The 27671-nt window shown below is 43.2% G+C and overlaps 1 protein-coding gene across 1 annotated transcript in view; it reads right to left on the bottom strand.

Annotated features, from left to right (window-relative positions):
• Positions 1 to 27057, bottom strand: part of HSPA12A (heat shock protein family A (Hsp70) member 12A) — an 83073-nt gene extending 56016 nt beyond the window's left edge. The window contains exons 1-2 of the mRNA XM_050958989.1: positions 26670 to 27057; positions 2609 to 2694 (exon numbers count right to left, since the gene is read on the bottom strand). Of these exons, the coding sequence (XP_050814946.1) occupies positions 2609 to 2694; positions 26670 to 26697 (114 nt within the window). The 5' untranslated portion in view covers positions 26698 to 27057. The remainder of the gene's footprint in view (positions 1 to 2608; positions 2695 to 26669) is intronic.
• Between the last annotated feature and the right edge of the window lie 614 nt (positions 27058 to 27671).

The following is a 27671-nucleotide window of genomic DNA, read 5'->3' as shown; positions in this document are numbered from 1 at the left end:
AAAGACATTTTGCATTTAAAACTAGCTGATTTAATAAATAAAGGAAGTATTATCTGTAGTTAGTGAATTGAACTGATTATTTCTGATCACAACATCCTTCTAGATGGTACATCTCCTCCTCTCTTAGTTTTTATTCATATACTAGAAGAGAAAAACAAGCTTCTTCAATTCCCAATTGGTTTCTTAGCTTTGAATGAACTAGTCACTGAACTGAACTAGCTGAATAAACAGCGATGAAGGAAATATTCTCTCTCAGCCTGCAGAAGAGGTTACTGCTGTCAAAAAGCTGGGTTAGCACTTCAACAAACCCTGGTTTCAGATGCTTAGCCAGCAACTTCCACCAATTCAGTATTTTCACTTTCTTTAATACTTGGCAGAATACATGTACTGCTTAATATTATTATTTGTCTTTAATTTAAATGATTTTAACAGATTATAATAAATTCAGGCCCAAACCCAGATTGTCAATTTCAAAATTATTGTTGATTTGATTCAAATGGGCTTTTATCCACCCTGAAATAGGGATGGGCAAACAGGCTGTTATTTTGAGATATTCCGATTCAGGGGTCTCCATATTCAGTAGATATTCAGACCTACCATTCCTTCTTTCATTGAAACCCCTATATCCTAGTAACTGACTCCCTCAAGGACCACCTAGGTGCCAGGACTTGTTGGAGATTGGTGATTAGGAGTAAGGTCTTGGAGTTCAGAAACATGAAGATTTGGTGGGTAAACTGAGTATCAGGCATCTGGATATTTTCAGAGAGCAGTTTGGAAACACTGCTGGGTGCATAGGGCTGATGATGTTTGGGCATTCTGGAAAATGTGCTACTCAGTTCACACAGAGGGCTACCTGATCTTCCCTTCTATAAAATTATGCCTTCATAGTCTAGAAAATGACATTCTGCCACAAACCCTTTACATTTTACAGAACAATGTCAGTGTAGTCTGTGCTGTAAATAACTAAGACCCTGCCTCCAGGGGATTCCTATTTACAACAGAGAACACAGAAAAGAGCCACATCAGGGATGACCTGATGAAGGACTAATCTCAAACTCTGAGGATTCATATCCTTGATTTCTCAAATTATACACTTCACTGGCGCACCATTAAAAGGCTTTGCAGAAGGAGTGCATTCATAGGACAGATAGGAGAAAGAGGCAAAGAGTGGGAGAGTTGGACTATGGGGCCATGGAAAAGAATGCAGAAATCTAAGCAGGGGCTGAGCTGTGAAAAACCTTAAGGTAAGTATTAGCAGCTTTGAACTTGATATACAAAGCTAGACGAAGGTGGGAAAGGGATTCTACAATGGCAGTGTCACGTTCTGAGCACCGCTGTTTTGTGAGTAGTATGTGCAGTGCATTACAGTAGAACAGGGGTCGGCAATCTTTCAGAAGTGGTGTGCCGAGTCTTCATTTATTCACTCTAATTTAAGGTTTCGCGCGCCATTAATACATTTTAATGTTTTTTAGAAAGTCTCTCTATAAAAGTCTATAATATATAACTAAACTATTGTTGTATGTAAAGTAAATAATGTTTTCAAAATGTTTAAGAAGCTTCATTTAAAATTAAATTAAAATGCAGAGCCCACCAGACTGGTGGCCAGGACCCGGGCAGTGTGAGTGCCGCTGAAAATCAGCTCGTGTGCCGCCTTCAGCACGCGTGCCATAGGTTGCCTACCCCTGCAGTAGAATGTGCATTGCATTACAGTAGAACCTCATAGTTACGAACACCGGAGTTATGAACGCATTAGGAACCGGAAGTATTAAAAGCAGCATTTTCTTCTGCATAGTAAAGTTTCAAAGCTGTGTTAAGCCAATGTTCAGTTGTAAACTTTTGAAAGAACAACCATAACAATTTGTTCAGAGTTGTGAACATTTCAGAGTTATGAACAAGCTCCATTCACGAGATGTTTGTAACTCTGAGGTTCTACCGTACTTGTGTTGGCAATAGCTGGGGCTTAGCTATAAGGGGTGGAGTATGTCAAAGAAATTAATGTGATTTGTGCGTGTGGAGCAGGAGGGGAGGGGAAGTAAAGATAGGTTAAAGAAGCATCCTTTAATGGAACTTTTTCTGACCTCTTAGGGTGTTCCCCTTAGGCAACTGTAAATGTTTTATTTTTCTTTGTTATGAGAGAAGGAGAGACAGCTAGGACAGAGAGTGTGACACATATGTGTTGAGATCCCAATATAATATAAGTCACTTTCTGGAGAGTGGGGAATATTTCAGTGATTGCTCAAGATCAGACAGCAAGAGAATGACAAAGGTGGGGACAGAAGGGATTGTTTTGTAGAGTGGTAGTGCACCGGCTTATGCAGATGAGTGTCACTTTCCTCTACATCTGTCCTTATATATTTTGGATGGAATTCTGGCTCCCTTGGAGTCAAGGACAAAACTCCCATTGACTTCAACAGAGCCAAGATTTCATAATTTATCTCTTCTTCCTGAACTAGTAGAATTGCTCCTTTAACTTTTTGTATATAAGCTGTGAGTTCTGTAACTGATGACCAAGAGACTGAGGAGTCAGAAGTCCCTAGTTCTTATAGGTGAGACAGGCAGAAGAAAATAATGTCAATGCATTATACAACAGATATCCTATATTTCTTACCGCAATATGTGATGGAGACAATGGTGTTATTCCTGGATCTCCTAAACTTTTAGCTGGGGATGAGTAAGCAGGTGTGGAAACTGCTGCTGAAATAAAATGAAAGAAAACTCTTCAGCAACTGGAGCATATAAAAATGTCTATGCAGCAGAATAAGCAGGTTAGTATAAGAGTAGTTTGTTCTGTCTACCAGTGCACAGTTTGTCTAGTGTGGCAATCCTACCATTAAAGCAACCATAAAGAAGGTAAATTCTATAAAACCAGGCTCTATGAATAATTATGGTAGTTTACTTTGGTTTTTATAAACTACTAAAAATATTGCTGGTTCTTCTGAAGATTTGCTAGTTGACATGAGTTCCAGGTCAGGTGGGGGCTGTACTGACAGCTAATTTATTATTTGCGTCATCTGATGAATCCACACAGTTCATCCAAATCCCGTAAGTAATCTGGTATAGCAAGCTTTAAACTGAACAGTCGCTTCTAGTATCGCCACTGATGTCACAGTTTACAAAGTTGTGCTTTTGGCTTTGAAAGTTTATTTGAGTTCCCTGGTTGAGGGCCCTCCCATATTATGCATCATTTTTTAATGTCAGCAGACTCAAAGAGCTGGTACTACGTGCACTTCCACTAATATCTTACAATTAAAATTTGAGAATTCCTGCAAACACAAAAAATGAACACACGATGTGAGATCAAAAAAAACTAATTTCAATAGTAAAAGAGCAGTTTAAATCAATTTGACAATTCCGTAGGAGCAAATTGCAATTACTCTGTCATAAGCATTTATTCTTAAACTTTCCCAGTGCTCAGTTTCTTCTCTTTAACACATCCACAGTGAAACACATGGTACAGCTGTTAGTAGTGCTGCAGCAGCGCTCCCAGCTGGGAGGCAGGAAAGCACCATTAATCTTTGGTTTTGCATACAACATTCAAAATCTTACTTAATAAGCAGAATATCAAGTAATTTGCATAAATACTGAAATATACTATTTTTAAAAAATCATTAAATATTCTTACCCTCACTCTCAGAGCTAAAAATGTTCCATGTCAGTCCACTTGTGTTAGAGAACAAAGAGGGTAAAGGCCAAATTTCTGCTCTTAAATTAGAACAGCACTTCTCAGGCTGCTTAAAATATATCTATATTAGACGATTGTATCAGCTACTTTGTTCATCTGTATAAATTCCTCCTTGTTCCAAAACATGTGCATCTTGCAATACATACTTGTATGTGTTTGTGTTAGACTTGAAAGGGACATGTTCTGGCAAAAGTGGGAAGGAATTAGCACCCATATTTCTCCTAAGGTCTTTTGATACTTCAAGACTTATCCAATACCCTTTGAAGTTAGTCAGTGCGAGTCTTTCCCTGATGTGAATGGTCTTTAGGATGCTGACTCTGTAGGAAATAAAGTATTCTTTTCCGCTGTTGGCCTATGTGTTTCTAACATTTCTCCATGTTGCTATCCTTTATCCTTACCTGTCCAAATTTCTGTTTTAGTGATCCACATTCTGTGCATATTTTTTCTTATTTTCATATGCTCAATCACAGACTCTTACTGTGTGTGCCTTGTGTGAAACAAAGAAAATCCTATGTGTGAGTATACAGCTTCCTTTGTTTCCCAGACAGCAATCGATAAATAACCTTTTGATGCACTCACCATGGGGCAAATTCATGCTTGATGTAACTCCATTCAAGTCATGTACTTACAGCAGGAATAATTTGGTCCAAGAAGTATAAAAATGGGGGAATATATAAACAGATACAAATGTAATCTCTAATCAATAAAAAATGCTGAGCTGAGAACAGGGGGCTGCAACAGAAAGTAGAAAATGTATACAACAGAGAGAAACTGATTTATATGCTTTCATTTACCAAAATGTTTAAAATCAATTGTCCATGAGTCTCAGCCACAGAATGCTCTTCAGAATGTCTTTCTAAGGATCTGATCTACAGATGTGCCAAACACCCACCACTCCGGTTAAAGTAAACGGGAACTGCAAGTGCTCAGAACTGCTGAAAAATTAGGCCCTTGGTCGTTTTAAACCTGCGAAAATAAACCCACCACTGCATCGGAGTATGTTTAAAAACACACACAAACAAAAACAGATCAAGTCCCCTGTGATGACCCCGTTGATTCATCCCACCAGCACCACGTGCCGGCAAATACCTGATAAATAGAGAAACCTTATACTGAGCCTTGGGCTTTACTGGAGCAAGACAGGGAAAGAATTCCAGAGCTTGGAACCACCTTGCAGGACTCAGCACTAATATAGCAAACTGAACTTTTAGTCAAACCTTACTATTTATTGTGTAAGTACAGCATAAAGAGCCATTCTAATTTTGTTGCAGGCAGCAGTTTCATTATGACATTTACAAACAGTATAAATAATCTGATGACATTTCCTAATGCTACTGACAAGCTGTTTGCAATGACGAGGAAATCTTTAATAATCTGAGTTATGGCATAACAAAGTGGCACTGATATTACCAGAGAGTTGCCATGCGAATGAATGAATGCAGTTTATGATACCGGGGAGCCAGAAAAGGTGTTTATAGAAAGAGGCTGCAGGAATCTAGCCTCTCACACTCCACTCATTTTTGGATTAATGGTAAGTGTTTCATTACAAGTACGGAAATGATTTGCTAACCAGTGAATGATTAATTATGCATAGGAACTTTGCAGCACAAGATTTCATCTATCAAAAGGACCCTACTGAAATGTTTTAAAATATACCGGGGTTTGCATATTTTATTTTTACAATGTTAACCTCATACTGTCCTTTTGGGGGAAATATTGTGGCATAATTTTACAAGTCTGGTCTCAATAGTAGAAAAGACAGTGAAAGCTCAGGAAGCTTCTAGTATTTGGGAATGTGTTTTGTAGCCACAGAACCCTGACTGAGAATTCTTGCAGAGAAACAGGGAGCAGGAAGAGGAGATGGTTAATAAGAATTACAGGCCACGCGGTTAAGCAGCAATAAAAGATGAAGCCAGAACTTGGGGGGTGTTTTCTCCATTAAAAAACACTTTATTGTGGATAGTGCCATGAGATATAGAATAACAGTCCTTTTAAATGGGATATTTATAAAAGAAAATGTTAAATTATAGACCAAGGCAAACAGACATTCAAACAGTTCAAGTTCCAGATTCATCTCCCTTGTTTATCAGGGACCATATCCTTTATCTCACTACATAGCACACAGACATCTAGTGGCTGAATGATATATGGTAAACAAATATTTAATCACTGATAGCTTGAAAATTGTTCACCTAAGGCAGTTGCAAGAGTCTGGTCATAGGTCCAGATTGAAATCTGGACTACTACAAGTCCCCGAAACAAACTATTAACATTTAAAATAAAAATAAATTTAGTTAAATTGGTGCAACCTTCTTGCGTGGACATTTTTAACTCAGTTACAGAGTGGCTGAAATCAATTTAGCTTTATCAGTGTTAGCTTCTCTCAAAATGAGTTAAGAACATCAACACAAGTGATTTGTACAGATTTAACTCAATCTATTTTGAAACTGATTTGATTATAACAGTGCAATTTCTGAGTTTCCAGAAACATCAAAAAGTTATTTTGTTATGGGATTTGGAAGCCAGAGTTCCTCACATGAAGCTTTTAACATCTACCAATTTCATTAACTCTACTGCAGTTGCACGTTTATTTCTTATTGTAATTTCCACATTTTGTTCCACTCTGTTTCAAAAACTGGGTAAAACTCAGGAAGCCAAATGCTCCTGAAATTTGACCTTTTTTTTTTTTTTTAATAAAAGAGAATCTACATTGGGGTGGGCAAACTTTTTGGCCTGAGGGCCACATCTGAGTTGGGAAATTGCATGCAGGGCCATGAATGTAGCGCTGGGGCAGGGGGTTGGGCTGCGGGAGGGACTGTGGGATGTGGGTGAGGGTACAGCGTGCAGAAAGGGGCTCAGGGCAAGGGGTTGGGGCAGAGGAGGGGTGTGGGCTGTACGAGGCGGCTCAGGGAAGGGGGTTGGGGTGCAGAGTGCAGGAGGAGGCTCAGGACAGGGGTGCAGGGAAGAGTGAGAGAGGGGGCTCAGGGCAAGGGTTGGGGTGCAGGAGGGGTGTGGGGTGTGGCAGGGGGTTGGGATGCAGGCAGGGTGCAGCACGGGACTCAGGGAAGGGCGTTGGGGCATGGGGTGCAGGAGGGGTTTGGGCTCTGGCCTGGCGCCGCTTACCTGGAGTTGCTCCAGGGTGGCAGTGGCGCGCACCGGGGCCATGGCAGGCTCCCTGCCTGCCTGCCCGTCCTGGCCCCGCACTGCTCCCAGAAGCAGGCAGCACCATATCCCTGCAGCCCCTGGGGGAGGGGGTTGGACTCTGCGCTGCCCTCGCCTGTGGGTACCTCCCCGAAGCTCCCATTGGCTGCGATTCCCCAGCCAATGGGAGCTGTGGGGGGATGTACCCACAAGCAAGGGCAGCGCATGGAGCCCTCTGCCCCTCTCTCCCCCCACCATGGGCCCCAGGGACATGGTGCTGGCCGCTTCTGGGAGCGGCGTGGGGCCCACAGCGCCAAGGGAGTGGCAATCCCGTGGGCCAGATCCAAAGCCTCGATGGGCCGGATCTGGCCCGTATGCTGTAGTTTGCCCACCCCTGGCCTCCCCCCATGGATTGTCATTTGCACCAGTGCAAAGCAAATATAAAATATTATCCAATGACGATTATATTGTTTTAGACACATAGCGCAGAGACGTAAGTGATGACACAAGGTGGAGAATCAGGTTTCACATACCTAACAGGCAGCATGGAGTTCTACCTTTGAGCTTCCAGATGCAGGAGTTGAGAAGAGGACACCGGTATTCAAATTCAGATCTTTTCATACCATAGTGCCTCAGTAAATGAATCAGCATCAGTCAAAATACATTTTCAGCTTTTTAGATATTCTACCAAAGACCAGATTATCCTCAATGGGAGTAGTCCCATTGACTTCAACATAACTTGTATGAGTTAGAGTTTCAGTGTCTAGCCCACAGTCATCAAAACGAAATGGCTTTAGTCCACAAAATAATTTTTTCTATGCTGGCTGCATTTTTGTTCAGATACAAAAACTCTGGCAACCACATTTTAGCACACAAAGTACACTACACTTGTGCACATTATAATCAGCAGACAAATGTATCTGTGTGCTGCCTATCTACTGATCATTTATTATGGTTTGAGAATATACACATGCCTATACATACACATACATATATAAACATGTATATATGTAAACATGCATACACACATGTGCAAGGAGAACAAAACAGCAGATGTATAATATGGGAAAATACACAGACTCAAAAGAACACCTTGGAAAATGGAAGAGCTGCAGAAAGAGAATTAGGATAGAAAGGAGAAAAAAGAAGAAAAACCATAAATGTGTGGTATCTGCCACCCTCCTCATCTAGTGCAAAGAATACTTTATATTCTTGCTCATTTTTATATACAAAAATTCATCCCATATCTCCTGAAACTTGATCAGATGTTAATTCAGTGTATCAGCTCCTCAAGAGTGTGGTATATTGAAAACTGTAAAAATTATAAGCTCTCACTTTAAAGGCTGGTCCTGCTTCCAGGCTAGGGGGCTCTATAGTGAATTGAGAGATCTGGGCCTAGAAGACCCAGTCTGAAGAAGAACCAACTTAAAATAAGGTGTCATGAGTTCTGTTTCTCTGCTTTAGGGAGCAGCCTGTTTTGGTTCTCTCCGTTTTTGATTTTTGTGTGTTCTGAATTCTAAGAAATGAAGCAGTGTTAAATTGCAAGCTTCCAGCAAGGCAATTGTATGTTTTCATCTAATGTCTTTGCATGTATGATGTAAACATGACAAGAGGAGACTATATTGCCCATGCACTGAAGCCAAATTTTTAATATTCATATTTATATATTTAAAGGCATAATGCATACAAAAAGCAATTTGTCTTTACTTTGTATTTTATCCTGAAGAGTATCTAGCTTGAGAGCCTCAGCTGACTGCAACAGTGGCAGAATGACATGCAGGTCAGTTATGAAATAAAACCAACACCTTAATCTTCACCTGGAAAGCAATATGCAGCCAATGCATATCGCAGAGCGCTAGTGCTGTGCATCTCCTGAGAGATAAACCACTGGATAAGTGATGCACCAGTCTGCACAAGCATCCGTTTTAGACTTGACTTAAGGTGCAGTCCAATGCAGTTATTTAATCTTTAGGCAACAAAGGTACAGATGACAATGGCGAAGTCCACATCTGAAATAAACCCTCACAATTTCCTGACCAGATAAAGATGAAATAAGGGAGACGTAGTCCCAGATGTAACTGGATCCTGACCCACTGATGGCTTTGGAGTTCAGGCAGTACCAAGCTCTCTGCCAAGGCAATGGAGGGATCAGTACATAAGAGAGTTGGGGCAGCTAACCCCACTGAGATGAGCAGCCACATTCTGCACAAGTTGGAGCCCCTGCACTGTTTCCCTGTTCAGTCCCAAACACAGCAAGTTCCAACAATTTGATCAGAAAGTGACTGACACATGGATCACGACACCCAGATCTTCATCTGGGCGTTAGAGGAAGATTTACCTAGCAAGCTGCACACAGGAGAAGGCTTTTTCCACTACTACTACCTCATCCTCTAGGCTCAGTGGTGGGCTGAATATGGCCCTGAGGCAATGACTTCTTTGACAAATGGCAGGATGGACAGGGAAGACATGGTCATAGCTAGATAGTCCCCTTTTTACCAGTACCACCTCAGTTTGATCCAGCTGTTCTTCTAGGCATTCTGATCTCCTTGTCATGGCACTAACTGCATCTGTGGACAGTGAGATACACAACTTGGTACAACTGGTATATAACTGTCAGTGGAACTTGTGGCCTTCATCCACCTCTTCAGATGGTCTCATGTGGATGTGGACAATGGAGACAGGATGGATCCCTGCAGAATTCTGAAGGTGAGGACTTTTTGAAAGGAGAAGGGTCTCTCATTCTCTGGGACCTGTTGGAGAGGACTGACTGGAGCCATTTCAGTGCTGGGCCATCTACTCCAGCTATATCACGTGGATGGGTCAGTAGCATCATGTGGATGGGTTAGTAGCACCTTGTGGAGTTGAAAGCAGCAGAGGTTACTAGTATTACTCTTCCCATTAAAAGCATCATTATTTGTAGTATTTGATACAAGAACAGCTAGTCACCACAGGCCTAGCCATAGGATATGCACAATGTCAGAATTGCTGCTCATTGTCTTTCAAACTGCACCCAACGAAAGCTACGTCAGAAAAAGAATAGGGCTCTAACAGGAAATGAAAAAGGCTAAGAAGTTCAGAATTAACCATCCTCTTGTACCTGAGTTCTCCAGTGCCTTCCTTAGCTCCCTGATTGAGTATTGTGCCTGCCTTTAAGAAAAGCCCTATGGAAATATAAAAGGATTCTATAGGAACTATTTTAATAGTCTACAGAATGTAATGGAAAATGATATCCATTCTACTGGCTTTTTTAACCATCTTATAGAATTTGACAATGATAGTTTTCTAGAGAACAGTTTTCTATTAAACTATATAGAATAGTTCAAACCAAAAATAAATATATAAATAAAATGCTAGAGAAAAAGCTATAATTGTCTATTATATTCCATAGGACTCTCCATAAAGACAGATTTTAGAGGACCCATAACTGTGTCATTCTCTTTCTTGTCATCTGTCAATCTTCTAGTGTTCCATAAATGAAACTCTAGATAGATGACTATCATTTCACTATGATGGGATTCCATTTATCTTAATCTCTGAAGTCTTTAGGAATTTTCCCCTAGATGATTAGTTCAAGGCAGTAAGCTTGTAAATGCCGTAAGTAAGTAATAGAAATGATGCTAATGCTAGGTATAAATTATTTTAACCAAATGCACAGACTATTTCCTCCTTCATTAGATTCAATATCTTGTTTTCTCTTTATTGCATTCTTTTGATACGTAAGGCACCAATGGCAGATTTTCTGCTTCACATATTGGGGAAATCGCTCATTTCAACAGCAAAGTAGCATGCCATAACAATGCATTCAATCTCAGCAGGAGGTTCCCCACAACCTCAAATTTAGACAACAGATAAGCTGAAGATTTTGCAAGTGTATAAAGGTTTCTAAATAAGAATTTCACCAGACAAACGGAAGCAGTTGTTCAGCTGGTGGGGCGTGCTGGTAACCAGCACAATATACTGCAATCAGAACAGGTTTAGGAGCATCATGGAACGTGCCTCACATCACCAGCTTACAGAGATGTAAAGAAGGAACTTAAAAACATAAACAAACATGGCATTTTTATTAGGTACTGACAGAATCCCAAGATTTCCTTCAGATCACTAGCATGGAGTTGTTTATGCTCTTACTGTGGTCCTTTTAGAAATATGCTTCATAAAGAAAGCTTAGGGCCTTGGGAGTAGCACACTCTTCCAGACCTGATCCGTGAGGACCCCCGCCTATAAAGCCTACTACTGAAATCATGGAGGGTGAACAACTAGGAACTTACACTGATTTGAAACTCTTATTACTGTCGTGGCACAAAGAACTGGGGATGGGTTCTTGTGACATATTCTCTCTAAATGAAACCATGCTTAACATCTAAAGCCCTCCTATGGTGGTGAGTCCCAGTGTTTGAACCTCAAAGTCAGCTGGGCCCACCATGATTCTGCAGGGACAGCCATACATATCAAATGCCTGCTACCCACACTCATACCCACTTCTGAATTAATAAAACGATCAATTCTGCTCCCTATTTCATTTCTGCATTTCTAAAATTTTAGTTCCATTATTAAGAAGCATACACAGGATTGTATTCATGTAGTAAACTATTGTATTTTTCTTAACATTTATTTATTACTACAGACCACTGGTACAATATAAAGAATTACAATCTGCTATTGTACTATATTAAAACAATTGTTAAAACAGTTAGCTTTTGTTTAAAGAGACACTATCCAGAAATATACCCATCAGATTTTTCTATTTAACAAGCTCTTACCATATTACAGAGTAAGCATCATTACAAAGCCTATAATACGGTATGTCATTTCTAGAGATTTTAATAAATTGACTAAAATCCCTATATACTCACCTATATACTAGACCAGGCTTGTCTATCAAATGTTAATATTAAAAAAAAAAAAGGACAAGTGTGCTGGTTTTGTTGCAGATGAATGTGCTTTGTCTGAGTGTTGGAAAAAAAAAAAGTAACCAAATATCTTAGTATCTATCTGTCCTCTATTCTACTGCATACGTAATTGGCATATTATTTTTTCCATTATCACAACCTCACATATTTTTTGAGACATTTCTCTATTGGGCTATTTTTCTCTTTTTCAGTGAGAGGCTTCCAATAGCCAAGCAGCTACTAGCAAGGATTAATTCTTTTTCCTGTTATGTGACCATTTCAGCTAGGGAGCCCTAAAAGCATTACCAAAGGATCATTTGGTAAATATCCAACAATTTGTGGTATTTGGTTATGGACTGCTTCTCAACACTCTCTAATGCCTGGACATGTCCACCATATATGCATAAAAGCTGCTCTTTCACCACAATTTCTCCCACATTTATCCCCATTCAATCTCTATATATCTTTTAACCTAACTGGTGTGAAGTACCATCAAAACAGGATCTTAAAGACATTTTCTTTTATTATGCTATAGACTGAGGTTGCTGGTACTCTTTTCCAGCTCAAACTTCATTCCTCTGGGGCAATTTGTCCTGGTCCTTTACCTAGAGTGTCATATTTGGATTTTTGTTGTTAGGAGAGTTGCTTGCAAAGATTCATATACATTAGTGACAATTTTTTGTTTCTTAATTGACACAATGCGATAACGTCTATTAAAGTTAACTGTCTAAAAAGTTGAGATATATAATGCCTTACTTGAAATACTGATACCAGGAGAGAGAGGGCCAGTTAAAGTTAGTTTTCATCTCTAAATAAGTTAGAAAAGTTCCTCTACTGAACAGCTAGCTAACCAGGTGTATTCCATGTGTATTCAATCTTTGAAGCTCTCTGGTTCATGATTTGGTTTAAGATCTGGATTATTTGCAAGGCTGTCATTGGTGAGGAAAAAGAACTTAACTCTAGCTCAGTCACAAACACATGGAGTAGCCTTTGCTAAATAGGTATATCAATTTCTGGATGGCATGATTTTTTATTAATCTATGTTAGCCTAGCAATGTTTACACTGCCCCAATTTCCTATTCAATAAGGGCCCAGTGTTTGACTGGGTTAAAAAGCCCCAGTCCGCTATTGGTTTGAACCAGCTGGCTTGACAGTACCACAGAATATTTGGAACAATTAGCCCAGCCTGTTTAATGGGGTTGTATAAAGTATCTGCATTCACTCTTGATCTTTTCTTATTCCATATGAATTTTAACAATGCCCTTTGTATTCCTGCTAGGATTTTATCTGGAATAAACACAGAAAGTTTTTTAAACAATTATTATTATTAGCATTGCCTTCGAGCTGAGAGGCCCCATTATGAGAGGTTCTGTACAAAGATATAATGAGAGACTAGCCTTGCCCTGAAAAATTTACAATCTAAAAAGATTTTGTGGATTTTAAAGCCTGAAGGGATCATTATGATCATCTCATGCAACTTCCTTCAAAACCCAGGCAATAGAATTTGACCCAGTAGCTTCTGCATGAAACCCATATCTGGCTGAGCTAGAGCATATTTTTAGAAAGACATCCTATCTTATTCAAAGACTTCAGATAATGGAATTAAATTGTTCCAAAAAACGACAGATATAAAAAGACAAAACAGACTAAAAAGTGAGAGCAGAAGCCCAGAGAGTTCAATGATCACACAGCAGGTCAATGAAGGTGCCAGGAACAGAACCTCAGTCACCCCAAACTCCCAAGTCCAGTGCTCAATCCTCTAGACCATAGGGTCTCACAGTAAAGTAAGTACAAAGTGCAATTCAAAACTCTCTAGACTCATTTTAACTATCTAGAGAATTTTCCTGGAAGCAAAGCCGGGTGGGTCTGTATAGTTCACATTGTCAGTGATGTTCGCACAACAGGAAATGCAGGATTTACTACATGGCTGTTTGGGAAGCAACACAGCTGGCAAAAACTGTATTGAGGCAGACAATATTATTCGGTTACACTTAAGTAAAGTATTGCTGGGATACTACCTCACCTTAAATACAAGATTGAACGCAAAATGTCAGAGCTTACAAAAGTGTCACAACAACCTGGCACAATCTACAGCCTGGAGGGTTTTAGTGCAGACACAAAAATGCTTTGAAAGGAAAACAGGGAAAATCAAAAACAGACAGAAATACAAAAATTAAAAACATTTCAATATATAAATGAAAAGAACATATTCAGCATAAAAAATAAATACTTCCTGCTCTCAGTGCAGTCAACGAGAGTGTTGCTATTAACTTCAATGAAAATAGGGTAAGGTGCTTTATTTTAAACATCAGCAGGTTTCCCACCTTATTTCTTGAAGAGTACAATACCTTTCACTGCCATGGAGATTGCCCCAGCTAATGATCATTCCAAATCTAGGTTTTCTGTTAACTTTTCATAATAATCAATCAGCCAGAATATTGCTGTGCAATCTCACTGATTGCCTTTAACACACTATTACTGTGCTCTAAATGCTAAGATATCTGCACAGTTGAAGTAAACATCTACAAATAAAATTTGTCTCACCAGAACCAATGCCTTTTCCTGTTTATTATAACTACTCGGCTTTGGATCATTTTTATGACTCAACCCAGGAGCCACATCTATGCTCTTTCATCAAGTATTCTCAAGATCTTTTCAGTTTTACACTGTTATTACCAGAAAGAATTTTGGATTCGTACAACCTCAATGTATTTGCTACGGGTGATAATCCTGTGCAGATAGCTAACTTAATCAGAGTTTAAGTGGACCACTGGCTTTGTGTTGGCACACTGCTCAGAGGTGAATTTCACCCTCTCTGAGATCTTGTCTTCTTGAAAGAACACAGAATTCAGCCCAGTGATACCTTGGAGGCTGGATGAAAAAGAACAATCACGCTCCTCCTTTGCCATCTCCCACTCACACCTGTTGTCATACTGTACCCTATGCCTGGCACCTTTTCTGTGCACCAAGCAACCTCCTTTTCCCCCTGAAAACTCCCTCAAACTCACTTCCTTCTGGCATCCCTGCACTATAATCTCCAATCAGGCATTACCTTTGCCCACATCTTCATAAAAAACAAGCAACCTCCTCTTTCCCCCCAGTAAACAGAAAACACAAAGAAACAGAATCCAGATGTTGTGTAAAACTATCCTCTCCTAAGTGCAGTTTCCTGATGTTCATTCTCCTCATTCCATCTCTCATCATATCATCCAAATGGCTTAGATTGCAAGCTTTTCAGGACACACTGTATGCCTTAATTTTTTTCCATGCAAACCTGGGCTGCTAGATAAATATATGCAGTGTTACTGTAGCCATGTCGGTCTAAAGATATCAGAGACGCAAGGTGAGTGAGGTAATATATTTTATTGGACCAACTTCTTCTGCCGGTGAGACAAGCTTTTGAGCTACACAGAGCTCTTCCTGATCTGAAGCATTACATATAAAGCAAGAGATTTGGTATAGAAAATACAACTAATGTGAACAAACAGAAAACTACTCTGGATGTATTGTTTACTATCTTTGGCTGATTAGTCACTTACTCAGCTTTCACCACAATTGTTAGATGAACACAAAAACTCCTGTCATTCACTAAACAGAATGACATCAATTACTTTTGCTTCTTTAAATGTGCATTATATTTGGAAACATTTTCCCTTTCACAGTTTTTGGGAATACCAAAGATGCTCTTGGATCCAGATAAAAGCAAAAATATTATAGAAGAAAAGTAGAACAGGCTAGTATGGAAAAGTCTAACTGTGAAAAGCAATAAATAAATAAACAACAGATGGTCACATGGCAATGAGAGTTATCAGGAAAGCCCTTGACATTCTACAAAGCTAAAAGTCCTACATTTGCTCACAGATGGGGAAATAAGAGAATGTCAGCAGTTGCAGAAGGACAAGGATGGTGTCAAATTCCAACATTCATTGGCAGAGCCAACAGTGCGTCTGTAGACTAGGATTAGTGGGTTGGTATCTAAGTGACATCTCATAGCAAAAACAAGAACTAACCTATATTATCTTTATTGCCTGTTTATGATACTGAAAATGTTTCAGCAAATGGATTTTTTGGTAACAAGTGGTATTAATAGTTGTAGATCTCAGAAGAAAAGAAACTACATTTGAAAGCATGATGCAGCGGCAGAAGACAGCAGACCCTTAAGACACATGGAAGAATACTCCATTAAATTGTTGCAACTCCAAGCAGTTGTATATTACAAACCAAGGACATGTCTTCACGCTAAATTGGCGCTGCTGCGATTGGTGCAGTGGTGTCAGTTTAGCACATCGGATGAAGATGCACTATGTTGACGGGAGCACATTCTCCAGTTGACGTAATTAATCCACCTCAATGAGAGGCAGAAGCTATGTTGGTGGGAGAGCATCTCCTGCCGACATAGCACAGTGTAGACACCACATCAAGTCAATGTAAGTTATGTCACTCAGGGGGGTGGCTTTTTCATACTCCTGAGCAACGTAGCTTATAATCAACTTAAGCGGTAATGTAGACAAGGCCCAAACATGCCTATGTAGTTCCTGTATTGTGCCATCACTGTAATATCCAAGTGCCTTAGCTATATCAGGCAACAAGTTTTGAATCAGGGAAAAGTTATCAACTAAGCAGATGAAAGTTACATCTCTACAGTTGGGAGATGCGAAGAAGTTGATAAGCCTAAAAACATAAGGGGAACAGAGCTGACTAAGTGGGAGCGCTATTACAAAGACTTATTTCGTGAACGTAACAGTTCCATGAGGAGAATACTGGAAGCTTTTGTAAACTGTAGTCCCTACTGTTTTGATTACAGTGTGTGCGCTCTTCGAAGGTATCCATGGAAACTTAAGAAAGAAGTGTTAGATTTGTTAGATCTATTTGGCACAGGGAAATGGGGCTAATTGCCAGTCTGTCTGGTACAACTACAGCTATTTAAATCTTTAAGAGTGGAGACAGCTAAGATGAAATCCAACAGATCAAACAGTTAGCAGATAGACCAGGAATACATTTCCCCCCTAACCCGGTAGTATAGGACATCAAGAACATTTTAAAGAAATTGTGATATTTAAGTTATCATACTTGGTGTTACAGACAACCAGCCCAGTCCCTACAGCGAACAGGGATAGGTCAAATTCTCCACTCGCTCCCAAGATAAAGGATGCCAATACCTGGTGTCACGTGACATAAGACCATGAAGAAGAGGGCAGCATAGGGAACACTGGATGGTACAAGGAACTGGAGATCCTCCCAATGGAGAGAGAGTAGGTGAATGACATGCTCTACGCATCCCCATCTTCCAGGGAGAGAGGGAGTGGGTGAGTGGTGTCCAAACCCCAGCAGAGAAAGTAGGAGTGTGGGATAGATGATCTAAACCCACAGAACGTGAGAGAATGCAGGCGATGCTCCCAGAAGATGCTGTGGGGCATGGGGCATGGTACAGATTTCCCCACACTGATCCTTCACTGAAAGGTAATAAACAGTGGGCCTCTAGGTTTCTTCTTCCAAAAAGGCAACTGCAGGTAGGACAGTTCATTGAGGGAGTTTGGGGGATGGAGGAATATGGGTTTTCATGGGTGGGATGATGGCATCCACATGGTCAGTTAAGCATGTATCGTTCTGGGTGCTTATCTGAACCCCAAACCTTTTAAAGGTCCTTCTAGCAATTTTAGAATAACTTAAAAGTTCAGCAAGATATACAGAACAATTCTTTAGAGCAGTGGTGGGCAACCTGAAGCCTGCAGCTCCCATTGGATAGAAACGGTAAACCACAGCCACTGAGAGCTGCAGGGGGCCATGCCTGCGGATGGTCAATGTCAGCAAGATGTCTTGGGGCCCGCAATCCGATTACTATGATGGGCTGTATGAGGCCTGCAGGTCACCCAGCACTGCTTTAGAGTCTCTCTGGGCCTTGGCTCCTGGGTCTTTGGAGAATTGCTGCTGGAAAAAATAATGTGTGTAGGCAACAATGGAAGGGAGAAAAGGAACAGAGTTCACCCTTAACATGTGGAGTGTTACTGTTAAGGATTCTCTTTTAACTATAGCTGTGAGTAGGGAATTTCCAGTAGTGTTGGGTAAACTATGCTTTGTGTAGTCTGGAAATCAGATTCTGGCTCCAAATCCAGAGCCTTTGAGCTGTCACAGTGGTTCTAAAGGGCAAATAAAGCTGTCTTCCTGGCTTTGGTCCCAATTCTTCACTGTCTTGCATGCTATATACAGTCATTTTCACCTGTGCAAAGTGTCAGGTCCTCTGCAGTGACCAAGTTGTGCTCAATGCTGGGGGCATGGGGGTACAGGGGTGAGAGCTAGGGGAGGGACAGCCACTTTTGTGGCTGCGGGATCCTGGAGCTGCAGAGAGTCAGTCTAGACCCTGGTGTAATTTATCACAGCCTCAAGGTTGCTCAAAGTTATAATCTCAGTTAACTGGCTTTAAAGCTGCCGTGACACCACAGCAGTGCAAATCAGCCATAACGAAGCCAAGGATCTGGGACAGTGAGTGTGAAGTGGCTAATGTAACACACTGCCAGACAGGGCTGGCTTTAGGAAGTATGGGGCCCAATTCGAACATTTTCGGCGGGGCCCTGGCAAGGATGACTAAAAAAAAAAAAAAAAAAAAGTGTAAAAAAAAAATGCCTTTTATTTCTTCCCTGTATTATTTACTTTACATAACTATATAAATAATACAATTATATATTATGTACATTGCATCATATATGCTGTTGATTGCTTATTAATGACTGCCATTTCACAGGTGTGGGTCCCTGCCACTCCCTGCGGGTGTGCACATGGGTGGGTCCCAGCTGCTCCCTACCCCCCCTATTGAAGCACGTGTGCAGGGTTACTGCCCTGAGAACTGCAGGGGAGCAGTGGACATGAGGCTGGTTGGAGGCAGGGCAGGGGCTGACTGGAGGTAGGGTCTAGCTGCAGGCAAGGCAAGGGGTGCAGGGCTGGCTGGAGACGGGGTGTGGGGTGGGCTGGCTTCACGTGGGGTCACAGGGGGATGCAGCAGGGGTTGAGAGGGCTGGAGACAGAGGAGTGTGGAACTGGCTGGCTTCAGGCAGGGGGGTGCTGCAGGGATTGGCTGGAGACAGGGCAGGGGGTGCGGGGATGGGTGTGGGCAGGGCGGGCAGGGTGTGCAGGGCTGGTGCGGGCAGGGCTGTGTGTGGGGCTGGCTGGCTTTGAGCAGGGCCACAGAGGTGTGTGGTAAGGGTTAGCTGGAGACAGGGCAGGGGGTTTGGCAGGGGCTGGCTGTGGGCACGGGGTGCAGAGCTGGCTGCAGGCAGGGGGGGCAGGGCTGGTGCAGGCAGGGCAGGGGGTGCAGCAGAGGCAGCTGGAGCCCCCGCCCTTTAAATAGCCCCCAAGGCTCCCGCTATCCCAGGGCTCTGGGGGTTATTTAAAGGGCCTGGGGCTCCCCTGCTTCTACCCCCACCCCGGGACCTTTTAAATAGCCGCGGGAGCCCTGGAGAATACATGGGGGTGTGGGGGCTCCAGTGGCTATTTAAAGGATGGGGTGGCAGAGGCAGCTGGAGCCCCGGCCCTTAAATAGCCCCCAGAGCCCCCGCTATCCCAGGGCTTTGGGGGCTATTTAAAGGGCCCAGAGCTCCAGCCGGGAGAGCAGGGCTGCAGGGTAGGGCTTGCGCTCTGGCCGGAGCTGCAGGGGCGGCTTGCCCCGCTCCGGCTGGGGCCGCGGGGCAGCTTGCCGTGCTCCAGCTGGGGCTCCAGCAAGGACCGCGGGGCGGCTTGTCCCGCTCCAGTCGAGACTCCAGCCGGGACAGTGGGGCTTGCTGCGCTCCGGCCGGGGCTCCAGCTGGGAGAGCCGGGCTGTGGGGCAGCCGCGCTCCCGCCGGCGCTTTGATCAGGGGAGCAGGGCCATGGAAGACCCCAGAGCAGATTGCAGCCGAGGTAAGTAAAAAAAATTTAAAAGGCGCTTAAGGCGTGGGGCCCTCTTAGGCGCGGGGCCCGATTCCGGGGAATCGGCTGAATCGGCCTAAAGCCGGCCCTGCTGCCAGACCCAAATGGTACACAGGGTACAAGGCAGTGGAAAATCGGACCCAGCAACTTCCAAAGGCAATTCTCGTACGTCCTTGACCCACCCTTATGCAGTCCTAAATAGTGCTACTCGGGAGACGAGAACAAAGGCCCTCTGTGCTGAGAGCTCTCTCTCCTGTCCTTTAGATTCATTTTGTAAAGAATATTCTAGTGCATTCTATTTTTAGACTGACTGCATTTTACTTTTCGGTTATGTGATAACATTTTTTAAAAATCCTCTGAACCTGACTTGGGAGGAATTTCCTGTTACAACATCTATGTATCCACCACTACCAGTTCACTGTGGCAATCCTACTTTTAAAACACTGCATTCTCTGTTTTAAAAATACCTTATGGTATAATGAAAAGCTTCCATTTATTTTCTCTGTCTTACATACATGCATTACTATGCCACTCATCACCACAGCAAATGCGCATATTTATCAGCATTCATATCTTGTCATTAAGACACATAATATCACTCCTTATTAACCAAAGTAAGAGTCTGATCTACTCACTGACTTTGCTCTTGAGCATAAATCTTAATCGGGTGACTAGTCCAGCTCACTTCAGTGGGACTGAGTAAAATGTGTTCCTATGAGCACAGCTGGTAGGAACAGATTCTATGGGTCTGATCCTCAGCTACAGCAGAGGAGTGCTCGGCACATCTGAGGCACAGACTCAACGGTACCTACTATATCCTCCTCCCCTCATCCTGAGGCTGCTCTGACACAGTGTAGAGCAGAACGAAGGCTCTCAGGAGCACTTATGATGGCTGGTAGTCACCAGGACACAGAGACGCCAGCCACGGGAATGCTACAGAGGCCCAATACCACTTCAGATTTCCCCCTATGCGATGGTGACACCTCTCCTCCAAGGGCCATATCCTCATTATTTACGGTGCACCAGTGTGCTTGTGTAAAGTGGCTGCATAGTGCACTCCAGGATCGGGGCCTGTATATTTAAGAGCTTTAGAACTGTCTCCTATTAGTTCTGAATGACACTCCATCCTCTTTCCTGTTGGTGAATTCAAGCTGAACAGACCTGAGTGTCAGTCACCTCGATTCTTTCCTAGTGCTTCAAACACTTAAATGAAGCTGTTAGATGGAAAGCTGATGAATGCTATACAAATGCCTAATAAATGAGTAAATAAAATAATTATGAAGAGACAAATAGGTCAAAACTTAGCATTTAACAAAGAGGTACTTACTTGCAAACTTGTGGCAATTGTCAAATTAAACTGACAAAAAAAAAAAAGAAAAAGGAATACAGCCCATCAGTTTCCTCATAAAATTTGCTAATACTTTACAGAACAGTACGTCAATGAGTTAAGATCTTTCCTCTCCTAATCTAGAAACAGTGCACTTACATGAAACTCCTTTCTTCTATTCATGCTTTCAATAATTATTTATTGAGACCAAGAGTGACCTTAGCACAGTGTAAACATACAAATATTCATGGCTTCTGTTCTACAGAACATACAATCTAGTATAGACAGTGAGAGATTTTCAAAAACACTTAATAATAGTAGACCAACACTACCTCTCACTGAAGTCAAAGGTAAAATTCCCACTGTTAGAGTTATGCTAACAGCATTTTTGGAAATCCCACCTACAGGGCTGATTTCCTGCCTGGAGTTCCTCCACTGAAGTCAGAGTAATGTCAGTGATGAGTTTAGCCAATACTGTGTGAGAAGAGTCCAGACACATGTAATGAAGGTGGATGGGATACCAGCATGACAGTAAGGAAGTGCTGGAACCATTCATGGGTCACTCTGCAAGCCTTTGCAGAAAAACTGTGTTTTAAGGGAGGATTTGAATGAGCAGAGGGGGGTTTGGTGCACATGAAGAGAGTAGGGAACACCATGCAAGATGGGAAAAAGAGTGGGAAGGATACAAAGGGAGTGGTTGTGAGAGGTTTGGTATGGCACAGGGCAATGGTTCTTAACCAGGGGCCCGGGGCTCATTGGGGGGCCACGAGCAGGTTTCAGTGGGTCGGCCAAAATAAGCCAGAGAGCAGGGCCAGAGTTAGACTCACTGGGGTTCAGGGATGAAGCCAAAACCCGAGCCCCATCGCCCTGGACTGAAACCGAGGCTCAAGCAACTTCGCTTTGCGGGGCCTCCCGTGGCAGGGACCTCAGGCAATTGCCCTGCTTGCTACCCTGTAAGGCCAGCCCTGGCTTTGAATCTACTGGATATGCAGAGAAAGAGTTGTTGTGGCACACGCAGGCTGTGGAGTTTTTATAGCATGTTGAGAGGGGCCTCAGAAAGAAAAAGGTTGAGAACCCCTGGAATAGGGAACTGGAGACAAAATCTGGCATGTGGCCAGGACAGAAGTTGTGCACAGCTTTGAAGGAAAGGACTAGAAGCCTGAACCTAATGCAGCAGGAGAGGTGAAGCCCATAATAGGAATGAAAGTTGACACCAACATGCCCAAAACAATGATAAGCTGACTTTGGCAAGTCACACGAGGACTTCAAGTGAGGAAATTTGTGATCATGCAAAACAAGCATTCAACAGAAAATGATGGGGGTGATGTATTTCATTAAAATCTTCTAAAATGTATTATCCTAATTTCAATAAAAAAGACGTTGTCAGAGAACTGAATGGATTCAAATGCCACCTTTTAGTTATGGGGCCAGATTTGATGCACCTGAAGTGACGATCCTGTCCTCCTGCGTAAAACTGAGCAGCATAAAGGCTGCTCTAACATGCAATGACTGTCCACGTCCCAAAGAGGTCATGCCAGCTCCTGGTGACAGCGACTGTGGCTAAGGTATCCCTACACTTCAGTTACATTGGTTCAGAGTGTGGGGAATAGGAGCTGTTACATCAGCTCTATACCACCTGAGTATTCCCCTATGTTCATAGATTCCAAAGCCAGAAGGGATCATTGTGATCATCTAGTCTGACCTCCTGCATAACAGGCCATAGAACTTCCCCACCGAAATTCTTTTGAACGACAGCATATCTGGGGGCAAAAAATCCAATCTTGATTTTTAAATTGCCCATGAAGAGCCCATTATCAAATATTTATTCCCCATGAGGGTACTTATAGGCTGTGATCAAGTCATCCCTTAACCTTCTCTTTAAGATAAATAGGTTGAGCTCCTTGAGTCTATCACTATAAGGCATGTTTTCAAATCCTTTCATCATTCTTGTTGCTCTTCTCCAAACCTTCTCCAATTTATCAACATTCTTCTTGAACTGTGGACACCAGAACTGGACCCAGTATTCCAGCAGTGATCACACCAGTGCCACATATTTAAGTAAAATAACCTCTACTCCTATTTAGGATTCCCCTGTTTATTCATTCAAGGGTACCATTAGCCCTTCCGGCTAGTGTCACACTGGGAGCTCGTTCACCTGACTATCCACCACAACCCCCAAATGATTTTCAGAGTAACTGATTCCCAGGATAGAGTCCCCCATCCCGTAAGCATGGCTTATCTTCTTTATTCCTAGATGTATACATTTATATCTAGTGTAAACAAATGCATGTAGTTTGCTCATGCCCAACTTACCAAGCCATTCTGATTGCTCTGTAATAGTGACTTGTCCTCTTCATTACTTACTTCTCTCTAATCTTTGTGCCATCTGCAAACTTTATTAGTGGTGATTTTATATTCTCTTCCAGGTCATTGATAAAAAAACGTTTAATAGGCTAGGGCCAAGAACCGATCACTGATGGACCCCATTAGAAACATACCTGCTTGATGATGATTCCACATTTACAATTACATATTGAGACCTGTCAGCTAGACAGTTTTTAATCCATTTAATGAGGGCCTTGTTAATTCTGTATCATTCTAGTTTTTTAATCAAAATGTTGTACTAAGTCAAATACTTTAAAAAGTCTAAATATATAACATCAACACTATTACCTTTATCAATCAAACTTGTAAGCCCATCAAAAAAAATTAAGTTAGTTTGATAGGACCTATCTTCCATAAACCCAGTGTAGGATGAATCCTCTGGGGCCTGATAGGCTTTAGGGAAACTGCATCCATGGAGAAGCAAAATGTCGCCCTAGCAGGATCTGGTTTAGGGGCTAAAATGTGCTAGACATTCAGGTTAAAAGCTTATCACACTGTGTACTGTTTTTTTTTTTAAACAAAACAAACTAAACAAAAAAACTTATCTGCTAAACTGGTGTCATTCAAATATGAGCCAATGGTTTATATTTCTTTAAGACAGTATTATTAAAGCTTTAACACAACAGTTTCTATGAATAAAATTAGTCACGCTCATGCTGGCCAAACTGCAAACACTGCAGTGCTGTGCTACTTGGAGCCATAAAAATGATTAACAGCTGGCGCATACAGCATTTTGCTATTTTACATAGGTGTGTGTCATTTTTGCAGCACACCACACTGCTATAAATTTTTGCAGCCCTAACACTACCAATATTCGTGCTCTCATTCAGCAGTATTTTTTTCTTCAGATTCCTTTTTCTCCAACTGTTTCAGTGTTCCATAGCCTACAGAAGATGTAAGTATTCCTGGTATGACAAATCATGACTTTGTTACATCATATTCCTTCTTATGATGGAATCCTTCCTGCATAGGTTCTATCTCGGATATTTAAACATTGCAATACATCAGATTTGCAACTAACTGTGTAAAAATATGTAATATACTGTCATCTAACAGATGAGCGAATCTGCTTTCTACTCTTCCCTTTGTCAGCTGTCTGCTATAACAGCATTATAGTTAACTTCATCAAGCCAGACAGACAAATCACTACAGCCTTTATTTAAAAAAAAAAAAAAAAAAAATTTTACATGAGGGGAAGGAGAGTATTGGAGTTCCCGGCAACTCTTGGCAAGCAAAGCAACAAAAGAGCAAAGCACATATCTTTAAGATTCAACTAGTTTTTCAAACAATGTTTTGTTCTAGAGTTTTCAAAATGGATGCTCTCAGACATTCCCATTTAAGATGCATTGCAGTTGAAGTATTTTATTCAGGAATATACTCCTCTAAACCACATGCTAATCTCATATAAACCTAGCCCTTTATTTCTCTCTACATCATCATCTAGAATTTCATTTGTGCAGATACTGGGATTCAAAGTTGCAATGTTTTCAAACCTCTGCAACACCCACATGGAGAGGAAGCAAGTACATCACACTGGCTATATTTTATTCCCCTATAACTATTATTTGCATTCTGGTAATACCCATACTGTGCTGGCACCCTTCACAGACATATGCATACACAGTTGTAGTTCCTGCCCCCCCCAAATATCACTGTTTTATTCCTATGCACTGTAATTACAAATAGACCCTTTTTTCCTTTCTTTTTTTTTAATTTATTAGAATCCTCCTGAGCTGGATAAAAGGAGACCCAGAACAGCTCCTGCTTTTGATTTTACAAAGTCAAAACCCCATGTTCAAGGTTGTGCAAAACTGCCTCTGGTTTTATCCCATCTCTGAGACTCCTTAGATTCAGAGCTATCTGGCTGCTCCAGGATGCTGAAGATATGATGTGATCCAAAGGGGGGCGGGGGGAAAGATTATTCTTTATCACAAACCCCAGGGCATATTGATGCACTGACAGGCCTGCCTCTCTATTAGTCTAAGATGCCGCTTCCCTTTATTTCAATCGCAGCAGCACCTGACTTGAATTACAAAGTGTGCCCTTGCCCAGAGTCTGACCTTATCCTAGGAGACTGGCCAGTGGGAGACACAGGGAGAGAGGCCTGGGCTAGCTGGGTGCTGTACTAGCCTTTGGGAAACAGCTGCTGCATTTGGCAGCTTTGTTGGGGTCTGATCGCCACCGACCCAGCTGCGCCCCGCCCAGCCGTATGTGCGGTGGCTCCACGGGGCAGCCCGGGGACAGAGAGGAGATGGGTGAGCAGTGGCATCATGTTCCTCTGCATTGTTTTGTCACCTGGCTTCCACCATCAGCCCCCTCCCATCTAGGGCGACCAGACAGCAAGTGTGAAAAATCGAGACAGGGTGGAAGGTTATAGGTGTCTATATAAGAAAAATACCCCAAAATTAGGACTGTCTCTATCAAATTGGGACATTTGGTCACCCTAGCTCACTGGTTTGAGCATTGGCCTGCTAAACCCAGGGTTGTGAGTTCAATCCTTGAGGACACTTAGGGATCTGGGGCAAAATCAGTACTTGGTCCTGCTAGTGACCGCAGGGGGCTGGATTCAATGACCTTTTGGGGTCCCTCCCACTTCGATGAGATAGGTATAGCTCCAACTATTTTTTTTTTTTTAACTCCCGGCCTGCTGCACTGATTCCCCTCCGAGACAGCACTGGATGAGCAGCAGCGGCCCCTCCAGGGCTCATGTCAGGCTAAAACTCCTCTCTTCGGTGCCGGAGCAGGACTGCAGCAGGCTCGGGAAATGCCTGGCCACACCGCCCAAGAGACCCAGGCAGCCCGGGAGAAACCGCTCGGCTGCACTGCGCGACTGAATCTGAGCATCAGTCCAGCCCCAGGCCAGTATCCCCTCCCCGTGCCGGGAGCAGAGCGCTTCCCAGCCTCAGCAGCGCGGCACTGGAGCCCGCCCCGCGCCCGCGCAGCCCTGCCCCGCACCGCCACTCGGAGGGCTCGATCCAGCTACGCCCGGGCGCCGCGCCCCCGGCCGGCGTCCGAGCTGTGGCGTGGCGGGGCGGGCCTGGGCCGGGGCGATACATCCGACAACGACAAGGGCGGTCGGAGCCGTTTCTGCCCCGCGCAGCACGGGTGCCGCCTCCCGCCGCCGGTGTCCTTCTGCGGCAGGGAGCCCTCTGCATGCAGCGCACCCCCTGACGGGACGCGGCTGCCCCGGAGCCACACTCGTGCCCGGCCCCTTGCTGCAGAGGCTGAGGTGAGCCGCAGCCCCATGCGCATTCCCGGGGGTTTCCTGCATTGCGGAGCGGCTGCTCCGTGCCCGGCCGGCAGGGGCTTCCCCGCTGCAGGCGCTAGGGAACGCGGTTCCTCCTACCTGCGGTGCCGCCCTCCGTCTCGGCCATGGCTGGAGCCGCCTCTCGCCCCTCTCCGTCCTGCAGCTGCACGCGGGGCGCCCCTCACTCTGCAGCCTGAGCCATCCCCGGCTGCTGCTGCCTCCTCAGCAGGCTGGAGCCCAGACGAGGCTTCGCTCCCTCCCCCACCCTCGTAGCGCCTTCCCACCGATGGTGCAGGGAGCCAAGACGGCTCAGCGTTTGACCCCTGTGCTTTCCTGCGGGCTGCTGGGCTACGGCTGCTCAGATTGCTGCAGAGCCCCTCCCCTGCGAGCGTGCGCTCGCCCTCCGCTTCTCCCTCAAACAGGGTACCCCAGGCTGCCACTGACAGACTCGCTCGGGGAGCTGCTAAAGGACGGAGAAGCTCAGGGGAGGGAGCCAGCCTAGCTTTGAATGTGTATTTCGTTGTCATTGCTATCGCTTTCGGTGCGCAAACGAAGCTGACAGCGTCATGAGGCTAGTTCTACAACCAAACACCCTGCACATGGCTGAGTGGTTGGCAACTGGGGCATGCTGCTTATAGCATGGGCTGGCCTTTGTGCACAGAAAAACACCACCACCGCAATAAGGAGTTGGAGCAAGGGCAAACATCATTTGCAAAAGATGCATGGGGTATTTGACTTTGCATTTTCTGTGACAAACAGTATTGCCAGCCCTGAATGTTCAAAAACTGAGATTTTTTTAAAAAAATAACATTTGCTTTCTGGCTTTCAGGCCTTTAGCATGTACTTGAGACATCTTCAAACTCTCCTCCACAGCCATAAGGGCTAGAAAGTTTCATTAGGAAAATATAAAAATAAGCCAAGAAACTCAATCACATGACTCCATGAGCTAGGGATTCAAGAAAATCATCAAAAATTTCATGCCACATGCTAAAATCCTGAGTTGTCAACATTGGATAAGAGTCCGTTAGAAGCAAGAAAATAAAATGAGGGCTAATTTCCGACCACAACAAATAAACCTTTTAGTAGAAGAAAAAGTTCTCC

The sequence above is a fragment of the Gopherus flavomarginatus genome, chromosome 6 (genome assembly GCF_025201925.1).
Source record: "Gopherus flavomarginatus isolate rGopFla2 chromosome 6, rGopFla2.mat.asm, whole genome shotgun sequence".
In the NCBI taxonomy this organism is placed as follows: Eukaryota; Metazoa; Chordata; order Testudines; family Testudinidae; genus Gopherus; species Gopherus flavomarginatus.
The sequence above is the reverse complement of the archived record's forward strand: the minus strand, read 5'-3'. Positions and strand labels throughout refer to the sequence as shown.